The sequence below is a fragment of the Ranitomeya variabilis genome, chromosome 4, assembly GCF_051348905.1.
Source record: "Ranitomeya variabilis isolate aRanVar5 chromosome 4, aRanVar5.hap1, whole genome shotgun sequence".
NCBI lineage: Eukaryota > Metazoa > Chordata > Amphibia > Anura > Dendrobatidae > Ranitomeya > Ranitomeya variabilis.
In genome coordinates this window covers 293,861,377-293,879,598 of record NC_135235.1, presented here as the reverse complement: position 1 = coordinate 293,879,598, position 18,222 = coordinate 293,861,377, and the positions used below count along the sequence as shown (strand labels likewise).

The window sequence follows — 18,222 nt, the reverse complement described above, 5'->3', positions numbered from 1 at the left end:
ACCCTTGCAGGGGCCAAACATCTAAGTGCACCTTCCCACCCACTTGTTTTCCCTCTATCTTCCTCCCACCTCATTCTTCGTCCACCCTTCCTCCACTTCTTCCCCTCCCTTCCTCCACTTCTTCCCACCTCCTCCACTTCTCTCTTCCCTTCCTCCACCTCTTTCCCCCCTTCCCTTCCTCCACCTCTTTCCCCCCTTCCCTTCCTCCACCTCTTTCCCCCCTTCCCTTCCTCCACCTCTTTCCCCTTCCCTTCCTCCACCTCTTTCCCCCTTCCCTTCCTCCATCTCTTTCCCCCTTCCCTTCCTCCACCTCTTTCCCCATTCCCTTCCTCCACCTCTTTCCCCATTCCCTTCCTCCACCTCTTTCCCCCCTTCCCTTCCTCCACCTCTTTCCCCCCTTCCCTTCCTCCACCTCTTTCCCCCCTTCCCTTCCTCCACCTCTTTCCCCCCTTCCCTTCCTCCACCTCTTTCCCCCCTTCCCTTCCTCCACCTCTTTCCCCCCTTCCCTTCCTCCACCTCTTTCCCCCCTTCCCTTCCTCCGCCTCTTTCCCCCCTTCCCTTCCTCCGCCTCTTTCCCCCCTTCCCTTCCTCCGCCTCTTTCCCCCCTTCCCTTCCTCCGCCTCTTTCCCCCCTTCCCTTCCTCCGCCTCTTTCCCCCCTTCCCTTCCTCCGCCTCTTTCCCCCCTTCCCTTCCTCCGCCTCTTTCCCCCTTCCCTTCCTCCGCCTCTTTCCCCCCTTCCCTTCCTCCGCCTCTTTCCCCCCTTCCCTTCCTCCGCCTCTTTCCCCCCTTCCCTTCCTCCGCCTCTTTCCCCCCTTCCCTTCCTCCGCCTCTTTCCCCCCTTCCCTTCCTCCGCCTCTTTCCCCCCTTCCCTTCCTCCGCCTCTTTCCCCCCTTCCCTTCCTCCGCCTCTTTCCCCCCTTCCCTTCCTCCGCCTCTTTCCCCCCTTCCCTTCCTCCGCCTCTTTCCCCCCTTCCCTTCCCCCGCCCCTTTCCCCCCTTCCCTTCCCCCGCCCCTTTCCCCCCTTCCCTTCCCCCGCCCCTTTCCCCTCTTCCCTTCCCTTCCCCCGCCCCTTTCCCCTCTTCCCAGCCCCCACCTCTTTCCCCCCTGCCTCCCCTTTACGTTATCAGGTATATTTTATTGACCATATATAAACACATTCCGGTTCTGCATTTTATGATAGTCTTGGAATATATCTGCGCGTTAGGACCAGATATTGGATGATGAATATTTTAGAAGGGTTTTTATAAAATCCAACATGATGGCTTAGTCTATACAGCTGTATGATATACCATGTTACTGTCACCCGCAGTGAGTAGTAATGAGCTGATACATAGAGGATGTGCAGTATAGAACATACTTGGCCAGCCCCGTAGACACGCCCATGAGGAACTCCAACATCCCTAGATCTTGTAGGGGATGCCAACAGCTTTACCTTGGTCAATGCATTTCCATACGTGGCCAGGCCAATTACAAAAGTCTAGCTAATACTGTCTCTAAATGTATGATGCCCAGCATGTCATAAATGTCATAATGTCTAGTGTATAATATGCTGATTATTTCTCTTTGCCCTCCTCCAGCCATGAAGGCCGATCGCAGACGTTTAAAATCGGAAAAGGCAGACTTGGTAAGCCAAATGGAACAGTTATATTCAACCCTGGAGAGCCGGGAGGAGCAACTGCGGGATTTTATCCGAAATTATGAGCAACATAGAAAGGTAAGAGTAACCCCCCAGACAGTAACCACCTGCACAGAACAATAGTTAAATATTATGCGTCCGCACTCTCCTCTAACTGCACTGGAATAATGCTTCCATCCTAACCATTTATTTTAAGACTGTGAACATATATGTTTAGGGTCCATTGTATGTGATGGCACAGTACCCCGTATCTCAGTGCTTGCAATGAAGTGTGGTGGTCACCTTGCTCTGGAGAGCACGGCTTCCTTTTGCCTATAAAACAATGTATAAATGATGTAGCCACACTGCCTTGGGTCTCTAGCTCAGGGAGCAGAGTTCTTTTCTTTGGACCCTCAAATTGTTGTGGGTTGCGTTTATACTTCTCTAGGCACAGATGGTACTGCATCCTTGTCTCTGAACTGTGAAGGCACTGGTATCTCTGCCTGCAAATCTAGGCACAGATAGTACTACATCCTTGTATCTCTCTGTAAACTGAAGGCAATGGTATTTCCGCCTGTAAAAAATCTAGGCACAGATGGTACTGCATCCTTGTCTCTCTCTGTAAACTGTGAAGGCACTGGTTTTTGTGCCTGTAAAGTAATCTAGGCTCAGATGCTACTGCATCCTTGTCTCTCTGTAAACTGTGAAGGCACTGGTTTTTGTGCCTGTAAAGTAATCTAGGCTCAGATGGTACTGCATCCTTGTCTCTCTGTAAACTGTGAAGGCACTGGTTTTTGTGCCTGTAAAAAAAAAAAAATCTAGGCTCAGATGGTACTGCATCCTTGTCTCTGTAAACTGTGAAGGCATTGGTAGGTGTCTGTAAAAAATAAAAAAATAAAATAAAAAACTAGGCTCAGATGGTACTGTATCCTTGTCTCTTTGTGAACTGTGAAGGGACTGGTATTTGTGTCTGTAAATAATCTAGTCACAGATGGTACTGCATCCTTGTGTCACTGTATATATTGCGGGCACAAACGCTACTGTTTCCTCTATATTAAACAAAATTTAAGGCACGAAAAAACCTTAACCATTTCACCCTTTGTAAGTGATGAAGCTGTCACAATGAGATATACAAACTGTGCCTAAGTCCTGCTGCTGCCTTCTCCATTCATTCATTCATTCATTCATTCATTCATTCATTCATTCATTCATTCATTCATATATTCATTAATTAATTACACTAAGGAAGTTTTTGCTAACTGTGTTCCCACATAAGATTTGTAGAAGGAGATAATGGATGTATCTAGATACACATCTATAGCTCTATACATCTACGTACATATATGATATATTTTATGTGTATATATGGACTGCACCATGGTGCTTCAGTGACTGCTACAATAATAAGAGCATGTGAGTGTTAAGCACCTGGATATGAATTTTCGAACCTAAAATGTGCCCTGAATTCAATCTCCATCTTTTCATGCTGCCCACTTGACGGAAGCCCAAGTTCACTTCAGTGTTTACATAAAGGTGGCATTGTTCGCGCGTTCTTCCCTCCGATCCCCCCACTAGCCCCCTCTATTCACTTCTAATCAAAGAGGCGTATAGAGCGCAGTGCAGCCATTGTTCGCTCTGTTCCTGTACAAGATGTGTGCCGACTACAGGCAGCCAGAAAGGTTAACGTCAACCCCTTTGAAAACCGGAGCCATAAATCCAATTATTGACGGTCAGGTTCTCTGGATCTTTTCCCCACACCAAACATGATCAGATCACTGTGTGGAATTTCTTATATTATAGGAATTTTTTTTTCCAGGGCTGCATTCAGCTTCTGGGTATAAATATGCATATATTGTTGATTTGATGGAATCCTCATTCTCCTGTAAATTCCTTTTATTTGTTTTTATTTTTTGTTCTTCTAAGACCTTATTTAATGTAGCAAATGCGATCGCAAACTTAAAAATGTCCTACACTGGTACACAAGGTCTTACGCTCACGTGTGGATCCGCCAACACGCTCAATTTAAACATGTTCTTCCCTGGTATTGTCTTCTACCCACCTAGGGGATCTGCCAACATACTCAACCTTCTTGGAGCTCCTGCCTACTTAAATGTGCCATCATGCTTAAGGAAAAAAGTAAATTCTGCCCTGAGCTCAACAAAATTGCATCTTGATGTGTCATGGACACCATCCTCTTGCTCTAGACATGATTCTGAGGTGACTGTAAAGAGTAAAGAAGGCCTCCACTTCTCACACTCATCCACTCGCCTATTGCAATGCGCTGACATTTGAGCCAAGGGCCCCCCAAGGCTAGTTTCAACATACTCGCCAGACTTCTTGATCCACCACTCGCCATTTTGTTAAGCCAGCGAGATGCCTTCCCTGGGTGACACGCTTGTACTAACGCACACAGAGCTTTCCCAAGCACCTGACGGGTACGCTGCTTTGACTCTGGTATATGTCAGGGTTTACAAAACCAAGATGTAGTGTCCCTCTTTGAGGTTGTGGGTACGTGTACAGCAACAAGAAACAAACTTATGAAACTTTAGATTTAATACATAATAAAAAGTACAGTACTTAAAGTGACAAAAAATAAGACATACACAAGAGGTAAAAAAAAAAGCAATATCAAGCAAAAAGGTATAGAAAATAAATCGTGGAGTATTTCCTTGCAGAGATCGCTGCAGAAATTAGGACACAACTAAAATGTACCTTTTGTCTTCCCTGGTTCTAGCTATGAGTTTCCCTGGATGAGCGTAAAAAGGGTCTTCTCTACACCTTCTCCCCTCCTAACGGTCAGGTTATAGGAGAACGGCTTATTGAAGACGAGGAGAGATGGAAGCAGGACATCATTCTAATTTGTCATTTTCCCACAGGACCCTACTAATGGAATAATATGACCTCCATATTTCCAAGCATACTTTCACCAAACATGAATGATATATCCACATATCCATATCCATCCATAGCTTGGGTTAATATTACATTTCCTTGGTTTCGAAAGCCCCAAAATCCTGGAGCTTGAACCCACAGAAGCGATTATGTCCTACAAGCCCAGATATATCTGTGGATTGTGTTCATTTCTGATAATTATTGGTTATGGTATGGAAATACTGCATTTCTATTGCCATGTGATGTCCCCGGCATAGGCTAGAGTCTACCGGTCTATCTCAAGGGCAATGATCTCGCCCTTCATCTTTAAGCTCCTCTCTCCTAGTGAGGAAAATGCAATGGTCTACAGTTGTGGCCAAAAGTATTGACACCCCTGCAATTCTGTCAGATAATACTCCGTTTCTTCCTGAAAATGATTGCAAACACAAATTGTTTGTTACTATCTTCATTTAATTTGTCTTAAATGAAAAAACACAAAAATAATTGTCCTAAAGCCAAATTGGATATAATTCCACACCAAACCTAAAAAAGGGGGTGGACAATTCTCTAATTTGTGTAATTAACAGCACCTGTAACTTTCCTGTGGCACCTAACAGGTGTTGGCAATAACTAAATCACACTTGCAGCCAGTTGACATGGATTAAAGTTGACTCAACCTGTGTCCTTGTGTGTACCACTTTGAGCATGGAGAAAAGAAAGAAGACCAAAGAACTGTCTGAGGACTTGAGAAACCAAATTGTGAAGAAGCATGAGCAATCTCAAGGCTACAAGTCCATCTCCAAAGACCTGAATGTTCCTGTGTCTACCGTGCGCAGTGTCATCAAGAAGTTTAAAGCCCATGGCACTGTGGCTAACCTCCCTAGATGTGGACGGAAAAGAAAAATTGACAAGAGATTTCAACGCAAGATTGTGCGGATGTTGGATAAAGAACCTCGACTAACATCCAAACAAGTTCAAGCTGCCCTGCAGTCCGAGGGTACAACAGTGTCAACCCGTACTATTCGTCGGTGTCTGAATGAAAAGGGACTGTATGATAGGAGACCCAGGAAGACCCCACTTCTTCCCCCGAGACATAAAAAAGCCAGGCTGGAGTTTGGCAAAACTTACCTGAAAAAGCCTTTAACTTTTTGGAAGAATGTTCTCTGCTCAACAAGCTCTACTTTTGTCTCATCTGACCAAATGCATCAACATAGAGTTTACAGGAGAAAAAAAGAGGCATTCAAAGAAAAGAACACGGTCCCTACAGTCAAACATGGCGGAGGTTCCCTGATGTTTTGGGGTTGCTTTGCTGCCTCTGGCACTGGACTGCTTGACCGTGTGCATGGCATTATGAAGTCTGAAGACTACCAACAAATTTTGCAGTATAATCTAGGGCCCAGTGTGAGAAAGCTGGGTCTCCCTCAGAGGTCATGGGTCTTCCAGCAGGACAATGACCCAAAACACACTTCAAAAAGCACTAGAAAATGGTTTGAGAGAAAGCACTGGAGACTTCTAAGGTGGCCAGCAATGAGTCCAGACCTGAATCCGATAGAACACCTGTGGAGAGATCTAAAAATGGCAGTTTGGAGAAGGCACCCTTCAAATATCAGGGACCTGGAGCAGTTTGCAAAGAAGAATGGTCTAAAATTCCAGCAGAGCATTGTAAGAAACTCATTGATGGTTACTGGAAGCGGTTGGTCGCAGTTATTTTGGCTAAAGGTTGTGCAACCAAGTATTAGGCTGAGGGTGCCAATACTTTTGTCTGGCCCATTTTTGGAGTTTTGTGTGAAATGATCAATGTTTTGCTTTTTGCTTCATTCTCCTTTGGTGTTTTTTCATTTAAGACAAATTAAATTAAGATAATAATACCAAAGAATTTGTGTTTGCAATCATTTTCAGGAAGAAAGTGAGTATTATCTGACAGATTTGCAGGGGTGTCAATATTTTTGGCCACAACTGTACTATAAACTGGGTGTCTCATGACTAATTTAATCCGGACTTAGAGGAGGTGTTGCCAGGATTTTTTTTTTAGTTATATCAAATTTTTGTTTTTCCTAACCATTATATCTCATCTGTTTTGGGTATTTTTTTTTACCTAGTGGTGTACTTATGGGTGGTTCCCATCAATGAATACCATCTGGACCTGCAATGGGTATTTTGTATGGACAGATGTGTAATTGAGCACAAGTGGTAGCGGAGATTTTAACCCCAACAGATTGGTGCCAATCAGGCAGGCTTTCCGATCATTGTACAATAATTTGCCCAAGCTTAATAAATTGTGCAAGTTTATAAGTTTCTTATTAGGCTCGGGCTGACACCGGAGGTTGTCTGTGTCTAAAGTTGGAGCAGACAAGGGGATATTTTATTTCCTGCCAAAAGAGCTTCACACCAGGTTATTCTCCACATCAGGTGATGACACTTGTGTCCATGTTTTGGAAAGAGGAAGTTTGCGCAGGGCGTGTGAAGTTCTGCATAGTGGCAGGAAATTGAGAAGTAATGCAAGTTCGGCATAGAGTAGGAGGTCAGTGTAGTTTTTGTTACACATCCTTAGAGAGAGAATGGTCATTTCCTTCTCTGTAGGGGGCAGTGTTATGGTGGTGGATAGTTTACATACTTACTAAAACAGAATGAAAGGTGCTGCCTCCATCTTTTTTCTATAATTCTTGATAAGCTATGAGCACCTTAGACCTTTCAATAGACAGCAGTCCCATGAGTCCTACAGTTTCCATTGTGTGCCGATCCTAATTTCCTTTCTACAGGTGCCGATAAATACTTCTGTGACAATAACTATCTAAAGACTTGAATGAGAAGTGCTACATTATATCGCAACCGCCAAGCGGCTCCCATTATGTAACACGCGGGTGACAATTAGTTCTCATTGTGTTTCCTCCATTATTCCTTCCCTGTCAGTACAATATAATAGAGCTCAAAATCTCCAAATAGAGAGAAAATCTATTGAAGGCCATCACGCCTCGAGATGTAATGATTTATATTCTCAAGCAGGCGCGTGGATCGGATTCCGGTATTTGTGGAACAGAAAGAAAATGAATATCGATAGAAATGAATTGCAGGTTTTGAGCATATGCAACTATTTTTTTTTTCTGCCCTTGTGGTACAGGTGACCTCTGTTTTTTTTTTTTTTTTTTTATAAGTGGGGGTCCCTGAGCAGGAATGTTCCTAGGTGTCTGTGGATGGAGGTTCAGCCAAGCCGTATACCATGAAAGTCTAGGTGGAGATCTGCACCTGTTCTGTACCATAAACTAAAAGATTGTCAGATTCTACCGTCTGAATTGTGATTATGATGAAAATATTAGGTAATCTATCCAGGGCTGTGGAGTCGGTGTCATGGAAATTGAGGAGTTGGAGTCAGAGGTTTGGCTTACCGACTCCACAGCCCTGAATCGATCTATACAATAGGGGATAAGGTCCTGATTGCTGGGCTGCTAACCCCTAGGACCCTCCACAGTCCTGCAGTGAAGGCTTGAATCCAAGAACTGGGCCACTTCTTGCATGGTGCGGAGGTGCGCATGGTAGACCTCGACGCAATTCATTGTCTATGGGATATTCCGAGAAAACAGAGCCACCACTCTACTTTTTCCTCCACCCACATAGACAATAAATGGCACACTTTCATTCCATTGATTCTTAATGGGACTGCTGGAAATAACTGAGCCCAGCTCTTCATATCTTCATGCAAACCCTTCAACATTTTGGGAATTACCGATACCCTATAATATTTATGGCCACTTTTACAAATGGAACTTTCTTTTAATAAAGCGGAAACCTTCAGTATGTGAGTGTTTTGTTTGTTTTTTATCGCTACAGACACCTCCAGTTTTTCTTTTGCTCTACTTCTCCTGTGTATTCCCGGCTGGCTAAGTTTATATAAAGTTAATTCAATAATGCTCAGGAATTGTTTTCCTTCTATTCTGAACCCTTTAATACAAAGTCCCCTTTTCTATTGCTATTCTCTAGGGGTTTTCTATTAGCTGATGAATCCCAGCCAAAATCGGGTCGGTCTATCCCTTCTACTCCTCTAAAAGCTCTTAATTGGTAAATGACATTAGCGATATTACCTAACCGGCTTTGTACACCTTAGCCATTTATAATCAGCGCATCGTCTACTCTTGTCAGCTTCAAGAGCGTAAACACTCGAGAATGAATTAATAGCCAATAAACAGCTGACAGTTTTACTTTTGCTGCATGAAATACTCATTTTTTTTTTTAATCAAGGCTTACTTTATGTTGGATACTTGAAAGTTTTTATTTTTTATTTTATTTTTTTTTGCTTGCTTTTATTATTTTTTTTTTATGTGTGTCTGCTGCTACTAATGAACATCCAGCCTAGCTTTTGGAATTACCATTTACATTTTCTTTTCTAAACCACTCACGAGTTTAGCCTAAATTTTTCCCACATCCCCCATAAAAGTGAGTCTGTTAGCACAAAATGACTGTTCAAACCAAGCACATGCAACACAGTGTTGCCTTTGCGTGACCATGCAGTTCAGTACACGTTCACATCTGCTTATTTTTCATCTGTCTCTGGTTCCTGTAAAGCCTGATCAGTTAGTCAATTAAGAGTGGATAAAGATCCAAAATAAGTAGGTGGGAAAGTGCACACACAGAACTATTTCGCCACTCCAAGGGTGCACCGAGCGCCTGTGCTTGGTTTAACAGTGATTTTGTGCTAACAGACTCCCTGAACATGCATGCTTAGATAGCCCAAGAATGCAGATTTATTTAATAAGGGCATACGCTCTTCATCGGTGCATGAATTGCAGTCGCACCCAGACCTTGGAGCGTGAGAGATCCAAAAAGTTCCCTTTGGCCTATAAGAGACCAGCATTATTAAAGACCAGTGATGGTTGGTTAGGTTAGTGACTGCCTGGCATTTCTGGTGAAATAAAGAATTCTTCACTTCTATTTGTAACGTAAAACATTTCTCCTTAATTTTAACTTTATTGCTTTCAGTCATAGAGGCGCGGCTTCAGTCACTGCTCAGTACACCGCTCCGGCACTGACTGACAGCCGTCTAGGCAGCACATATGTACCTTGCCATCTTTCTGTACGTGTGGGGATGTGCTTACATCTGCTGCTCACGATGTACTGATAAGTAACTGTAGCCATACCGGCTGCCGTGCCACTGCGACTGAAAGCTCTAGGCTGCCGGAAGCAATAAAGTTAATTTTCACTTGGCAGCCGGGCTTTAAGTGCGGCAGTTGCACGGCTTTAGAACACTATTAACCTGCAGATTAACCACATATCTGAAGGTTAATAACGTTTCTTTACTTGATCGGTTCACTTTAAGTCTTTGGAAAACAAAACTTTAAAAATAAAATGCATAGTCTTTGTATACAGGCCATTATCTGTAGGTGTGAAACTTGAAAATTGTCAATTCTGAATGCCTGAGTATTTACGTATAAAAGTGATATTAATGGATCTTACCTGTGGTGCCTTACCTGGAGCAGGTTGTACCCAGTCATGCCTCGTAATGACGGCCAGCGGCGGATAGGATTAGCTGCTCTGCATCCTAACGAGGATTGAGAAGAACCCTCATTGTGTTGCTCGGAGTAGACTGGGGAGGGTACGGCGTGTTAAGAACAAAAAATCAGGTTTTATGTTGTTTCTTATAACCACCATTTTGTTGGTTTTAAAGTACAGACTCAATGGCAAATTCTGCCATGTTGGCCCCTTCCTAGTTACATTACTATATTACCATAGCAACCAGAGCGCAGCTCTTCTTACCAGAGAGGTGAGGTAAACTAGGCCTCTCGTTTCCTTGCCTCCCGGTTGAGTTGTATCTTTGTGGTGGGCAGCAGTGTTGTGTATCCATCGTGCCGTATTCAGACTTCTGTTAGTGGAGGCCTACCTCGCCGGCTCTTCAGACTCGCACCACTGTGGTGCCGATCAGTCTCTAGACCTTCTCCTTCCAGTAAAAAGAATGTGTCTGTAATGGAAATGGCATAAAACGGGATCCGTGCCGGATGGCACGGAATAATAACCACATGTGCAGACACCCATCATTAGTGCAGACATTCAGGAGAGAATTATGAAAAACCAGAAGAAATGGATGCCAAAATGATTCCGACAGACGCATCTCACCAGAACGACTATCCTGTAAAAACCACAAAATGGGGATTAGTGTAGTTTTTCATGGCCTATCATATATGCGAATTCTCTGCATTCCACACCCAAAAAAACAGACTTCTATAAAGTTTTCCAGCCTCACTTCATAGCAACCAGTAAGATTCAGATTACTCAGCTGAGATAGGGATTAAATAAAATATATATCTATCCAGTAGAATTATATTAGACCGAGCCCAAATGTGATGTGACGGCATGATACCTGGCAGTCCAAGAGTCACGATTTTGTTAGGACTGTCCTGTCAACAGGACCCCCTGGGTTTTCGGGGGAGCGCTGTGGGAACATGTGCTGTACTATTATTTGAGGATCCACTGACCGGACTATCACTGCATTTCCTTTATTGGTCTACCGTAGTAGGAGTTTTATTAAAAACAAGTTTCACTGATTTATTTTTATTTTTTTTTGCTTTTTATAATTTTTCTTGAAACTGTGCAGAACGCTTTTGGTTGATTTGTCTTCTCTGTTTTAGAAAAATAAAAATCTATGTAAGTGGCTTTCAAACAACTGCTCTTCCCCAGTTTATTTGCCTGCCTTCAGCTGCGCTGTTATCAGAAAGTACTAATTTGGAGTACAGATGACGGCAGTGAAGGGGTCAGCTCAGCACTTGTTTCACTAAGGCCTCATTCACACGTCAGTGATTTGTCTCATAGGCAACAACAAAAAAATGTCCTAGATTGATCACTGTTTCTTATAGTGTCGTCACTTTTTGGTCCGCAGCACTTTTTTGGTCCGCAGCACTTTTTTGGTCCGCAGCACTTTTTTGGTCCGCTTCTCTATTAACTAGTGTATGGATAACTGACAGCAAACGGATGGTGTTGAGTGCTGTCTGTTTTTTTACTTTTTTTTTTCATGGATCCATAGCTTTGCATTGTGGATCCGACACTCAGATCAGTATCCGTCTCCGAACCGTGTTCCATGGTCTGGCCAGCAGCTCTTCCAATCCAAGTGTAACGGCTTCATATATTTCTATGGAGCTGTCGCGCTAGGATCCGGAGAGCGGCGGCCAGTCCGAGATTATGTTCCAATCTCAGTACGGTTTATACGGCTTTCTGACTGCGCCCTAAAGACCACACTTAGAGGAGCAGATGGGCTGACCCTTTCACTGCCAGCATCCGTACTCCAAATGAATACTCTCGGATATCAATACAGCTGAAGGCAAATAGACAGGGGAAAAGCAGTGTGTCTGAATCCACTTACATGCAATTTTTTTTATTAATTTTTTTCTTTACAGGAATGAAGACTAACTCCTAATAATGGCTGCAGAAAACAATGTACGCAAATGACTTGTGCGGTTTATTTTTACCATTTCTGTAACACCTTACCACGTTAGTGCTGTGCTGTTTTATAGGAGAATTGTCCCCTTAATGTTTTGTGTTTCAGGCCGGCTCCTGCTTTTCTACTAACGTATTCCATTTATCAGACAGCCATGTTAATGTTGTTGCCCTGGGATACGAATGAGTTTCTCCGCATTACGCGTAATAGATAGCAGAATATCCAAAGAGCAGCTTGGTGTCATCTCCCCGGGCAAAAGGAGAGCGGAAAAAAAAAGAGCAATTCTGTCTGCACCCATGAATACACAGCAGAGCGGGAGAATGGAGTGATTATAAAATCAAGGTTTTTAATAAAAGTTGCTGGAGCGAATCCACAAACTAATTAAAGTTGTTTTAAATTCACGAAGCCCCTCGAAACACTAATGATATCACCATGTGCGCGGAGACTGTCAACATATTATCGACCTTTGTTGCTGACTCTGTAGTTGTCCCTTTATAATTGCCACGCCGGCCGCTATAAAGCCTCGTAGGTCAGCTGCAAGTCAAACTGGCCGCAACTGACTGATGTCATCTGAAAATATTACCTTAGAGGAAAGGAATTGAATGAGCAGCGATCTGTTCTCCATTGAGCATAATGGAAATAATTAACAAGAATATTGGCGCTGATTTGGTCCATCGTCCAGTCTGGTCCTCTGAACTAAGTCGGCCTTTACTTTTGCACCTGATATCCCGGCTCACACTTGTGCTTACTAGACCCTGAGACGTTGAACCTGATGTTGAATGACACCTTGACGTTCAGGAACGCCATGACGTTGAGGGGCCTAGGAAGTGCAGGAGATGCCCAAGATGCCAAGCACCCAGAAGTGGAAACGGGTCCTCTACCAGATGCCTAGGCGTTTGAGGGTTCTATTTTATTGTCAATATGTCAGAAAAGTCTCCGCAAAATGGATTTAGAAGGTAATGTGTCTGTACAGCTGTTCCGCTATAGGCCATTGTGAATGAAGACATGAAGAACATCCGTGTACAATGGAACGATTCTCCTAAAATGGGCACAGAGAACCTTTGAGCAGAGTCTGGCCCCTCTTGTGTCATCTTGCTGTTGTGCCATGTACAGGTGGCAGCAGGTTGAGTGCACATCTCTGTGTATAAAATTCCCAGCACTAATTTCTTAGCTTTAAGCCATTCCTGTTGGGGTTTCGATGCCAAGTTTTTGTTCCCACAGGAATGTTCCTTTTTAGTAAACGATGAAGACGTCTTACCTGTGGTGAACAGAAAACTTAAAGGCAACCTGTCATGTTGGAAATGGTCTGTGTTCTGCAGGCGGGATGTTATAGATCAGGATGGAGATGACCAGGTTGATATACATTTTTGTTGGAAAATGTTCAGTAAAATTTTGCCTTTTATTCATTGAAAACCTTGGTGTTTGTATGCATAGGAGTCCAGTGGGTTCTCTTAGTCACTGACTGAGTCTTCCCGCTGACTGTTACATTCAGTGATTGACAGCTATCTCTGCATGAACTGCCCACTGGACTCCTATTGAGTAGGACCACCCACAAGACTCCTCTTCATACAAACTCTAGGGACTTCAACGAATAAAATAAGTTATACTGAATCTTTTCCAATAAATTTGTATATCCTTCTGCTCAGTTTCTCCTACTTTATACCATAGTGTCCACCGATCGGATGAATGTACAAAGTGATTAGGTTCCTTTCAACTTTATGAACTGATGATATTACTAGAACACTTTTCTATAAAGGTGTTGTCTGATAAATAGCCTCTGTACTTAGGAATATGGATGTCAGAAGTAGTCTCCTGATCACCTAGAATAGAGAGCCTCTGTCACCTGTTCTGGTGGTCATAACACCTCCATGAATGGATAGCCACCAAAGAACCATTCTGCCAAATATCCAGTGACATGATTGCTGGGGATGGGAGGTTGACTCCCCACCAAAACATAAAAACAATCTGTTTGATTTTTCTTTCAAGGTCATGTATAGCAGCTGTTCGTAATTTTTTATATACATGACATAAACCTGGAACATCTGGAAGCCGTTCCCTTTACCCGGGGACTAATGTTTCACTGGTTGATATTAAGACTCCTTAGCAACGTGAAATTTCCTTGGTGCTCTGTAATCCCTTTCATTCCACATTTTACATGCTTGGCGTTTTACCACTGCAGAACGTAATCCAGGCTACTGCACAAGATTGATCATTGATTGTTTACGGCACAGAGGAGATGGTGCACCCACCCACCAAGTCGTCTAATGGTATAGGTATGGAGGAGATGGATGCCAAGCAAGTAGGTGGGATGCTGCCGAGAACTTCCGCCATGCCATGGGTGTGCGCCAAGCGTCTGTGCTTGGTTTGAACACATGTTTTGTTCTTATAAACTCCTTTTTAAAGGGGTTTTCCAGTCTTGAGACTCAAGTCTGCAGTCACGTATATGACTGCAGACTTGTGAGTCATCACAGCACGCACAGTGTGCTCTGTCAGGATTCTCCAGTGCTTGGAGCAGGCGGTCCTATGACTGCAAATACTTGATTTGCATACTTCCACCCACCTTCTAACTAGACTTGTCCAACCTCCTCTCAATTCACTTGAATTGAGCGAGGTTGTGCATGTCTAGTCTGCATGTGACCGCATACCTACAAATCGCATACTTGCAGACACACAGCCGGCCTGCATCATAGAAACCTGACTCTGCACGCTGTGAGGATTCACAAGTCTGCAGTCACATAGTGTAGCTGCAGACTTGAGCCCCAAGCCTAGACATCCCCTTAAAGGAATGTAAAGCACCTGTTTGTTCTAATTTTGGCATAGTCAAGCACCAAAAAGTGGCTGCGAGGAATGTCTTACCCTGCCCCTGCATTTTATGGGCACACAAGCAGGCATGCATTCCTTAAAAAAATATATAGTGCTCTGCCTTTTTCAAGAAGTTACGGTAAGTACATCAGGCAGTATTTTAACAAAAAGAAAGACGCAGGTCGAACTTTTAATGTAGAAGTACCGTATATACTCGAGTATAAGCCGAGATTTTCAGCCCAAATTTTTGGGCTGAAAGTGCCCCCTCGGCTTATACTCGAGTCACGGTCGGCGGTGGGGTCGGCGGGTGAGGGGGAGAGGGCGCTGATGCATACTCACCTAGTCCCGGCGCTCCTGTCGCTCCCCCTGCCTGTCACACGGTCTCCGGGTACAGCAGCCTCTTCCCCTGAGCGGTCACGTGGGACCGCTCATTAGAGAAATGAATAGGCTGCTCCACCTCCCATAGGGGCGGAGCCGCCTATTCATTTCTCTAATGAAGCGGTGCCGGTGACCGCTGATAGAGGAAGAGGCTGCGGCACCGAAGACCAGATGTCCGGGGGAAGGAGCGGGACGCCGGGAGCAGGTAAGTATGTCATAATCACCTGTCCTCGTTCCACACGCCGGGCGCTGTCTCCATCTTCCCGGCGTCTCTCCTCACTGACTGTGCAGGTCAGAGGGCGCGATGACGCATATAGTGTGCGCGCCGCCCTCTGCCTGATCAGTCAGTGCAGGGAGACGCCGGGAAGATGGCGCCGAGGAGCTGCAAGAGAGGTGAGTATGTGTTTTATTATTTTTATTGCAGCAGCAGCACAGCTATGGGGCAATAATGGACGGTGCAGAGCACTATATGGCACAGCTATGGGGCAGTAATGGTGCAGAGCACTATATGGCACAGCTATGGGGCAATAATGGTGCAGAGCACTATATGGCACAGCTATGGGGCAGTAATGGTGCAGAGCACTGTATGGCACAGCTATGGGGCAATAATGGTGCAGAGCACTATATGGCACAGCTATGGGGCAGTAATGGTGCAGAGCACTGTATGGCACAGCTATGGGGCAATAATGGTGCAGAGCACTATATGGCACAGCTATGGGGCAATAATGGTGCAGAGCACTGTATGGCACAGCTATGGGGCAATAATGGACGGTGCAGAGCACTATATGGCACAGCTATGGGGCAATAATGGTGCAGAGCACTATATGGCACAGCTATGGGGCAATAATGGTGCAGAGCACTGTATGGCACAGCTATGGGGCAATAATGGTGCAGAGCACTGTATGGCACAGCTATGGGGCAATAATGGACGGTGCGGAGCACTATATGGCACAGCTATGGGGCAATAATGGTGCAGAGCACTGTATGGCACAGCTATGGGACAATAATGGTGCAGAGCACTATATGGCACAGCTATGGGGCAATAATGAATGGTGCAGAGCACTATATGGCACAGCTATGGGGCAATAATGGTGCAGAGCACTATATGGCACAGCTATGGGGCCATAATGAACAGTATGGAGCATCTATTTTTATTTTTGAAATTCACCGGTAGCTGCTGCATTTTCCACCCTAGGCTTATACTCGAGTCAATAAGTTTTCCCAGTTTTTTGTGGCAAAATTAGGGGGGTCGGCTTATACTCGGGTCGGCTTATACTCGAGTATATACGGTATTCCTTATCAATGACTGCCACAGATACCAGCGCGTTTTACTTTTCCTTTTTTGCATCTGAAAGCTGTAATGTGTTTAATTGCTTTCGACTTTCAAAGTTATGGAATTGATGGTCCATATTCTCTTGAATCTGTTTTTCACTCCTGAGAGTGACGCTTTCCTTTACATACAATAGGTCTTTTTATTCGGAGGCCATGCATTCTGTTTATTGACCGGTTTAGGACAATTCGCTCTCTTCATGCGGCATATTGAGCCTTAGCTGGTAGATCGTTCACAAGCGGGAGAAATTAATATGAAACGAGCTGTGCTTAGTTTTAGTTTTTTCTTCAATTATTGATGGTTCTAACATGGTCAATTTGGAGCCGGTCATTGTCTATGAAGTAACTGAGCCAACTCTCTGAAGCCCGGCAGTGTAATTGAAGGCACAAACTTGCTCGTTCTTTCTGCACCACTTAATGAAAGAGAGACAAGTAATGTTGTAACGCTGCAAACCCAGAAGCCCATCTCTTCTCTGAAACTGAGCGAGCCGATAGAGGGAGGCCCACCGGACCTGACACTGTTTGCATGACATCTAAAATCTGCACGTTTTCTTGCTGACTGCCTCCATTTACGTTTCCTATATTTATCCACATTATTGTCCATTTAAAGGGTAAATTACAGTAAACTTCTTTTCATATCTTTGAAATAGCTTCCATGTTATTGTTCCCTGCTGCAAACCATCTGGGTAGAGTAGGGTTTGAGGGCTTTGCAGTTTTTTTTTTTTTGTTTTTTTGAGGTGGTCAAAATGGCAAGTTTTGTAGTGAACTACTTCCGAAAACTGTCGTCTCCTTTTTGGGAGTTTTTGGAGAATTTGTTTTCTACCTTGAGTGGTTCTCAAGTTATCAGTGTTCTGGAAGAGTTTTCTCCTTTTTTTTTCTCCCTACTTGCAGCCTTCTGATTGGACGCGTCGCTGCCTATTTCGGAGCAGGGTCTTTCCTACCGGACATTTTTCAAAATCTGCAGAAAAAATGCTCAAGACATTGAATATCAGAGTGGTTTTACAATGGAAATGAGTAGAAAAAGTCTAAGTTCAAGGATTTTTTTAAGTGATTTTTCAGGTGATTTTGAAGCCAACCTTCTCCATAAAAAAGACTGTACACGTACCCTAAGTTTCTGACTAGGTTTAGTGCTTCACCTGGGTTCTCAACTATTGTCCTGATTGCTTCATACCCACTTGTAGCCCTGCTCCTATTCAGGTCATTGCTAAAAGGTTGGATCACAAGTATCCATACACACCACTCAAAAAGAGGTATGATGTAAAAGTATACATTTTATTGAAAAATATATAACACAAAATTCCTTAAAATATTAAATGACGTACACAGAGTAAGAAGAAAAGAGTATACTCAAGTAAACCACACATGGTAGAGTGGAAAAATAACGGGTTATGGGATAGTACAAAGACTAAGTAACACAGATCTCTCTGAGATATTATATTTAACATCTTGCTAATGCTGGATATAACAGATCATAAAGTGCTAACAGTGCAAAAAGTGCAGAGCAAAATATCATGTGTAAAATCTTAAGACCTACCCATATCAGAATCAGACCACAGTACCAGAAACGCCCCGACACGCGTTTTGCAGAATGCTTTCTCAAGGGGAAGTGTGTGTCCTATTCAGGTGAGTAGGATCTTATACAAGCGCATATGGACTAGATCCCTTAGTGGTGAAAGGAAGGGTCTGACGTGTGTACAGGTAATGGGGATTGATGAACTTTTATACAAGGCTATATTGGATCCCTTTTATTCTCCTCATCAGATTGTGTCAAGCCCAAGGGCATAGTTAGAGGGAATTAAAAGTCTAAAGGA

The 18,222-nt window shown here is 43.8% G+C and overlaps 1 protein-coding gene across 10 annotated transcripts in view; it reads left to right on the top strand.

The window, feature by feature from the left end:
* KAZN (kazrin, periplakin interacting protein) overlaps window positions 1-18,222 on the top strand; it is a 695,856-nt gene that overhangs the window by 643,548 nt on the left and 34,086 nt on the right. For all 10 annotated transcript variants that reach the window (XM_077250253.1, XM_077250258.1, XM_077250257.1 and 7 more), the window contains one exon: window positions 1,577-1,713. In XM_077250253.1, coding sequence (XP_077106368.1) covers window positions 1,577-1,713 — 137 coding nt within the window. The remainder of the gene's footprint in view (window positions 1-1,576; window positions 1,714-18,222) is intronic.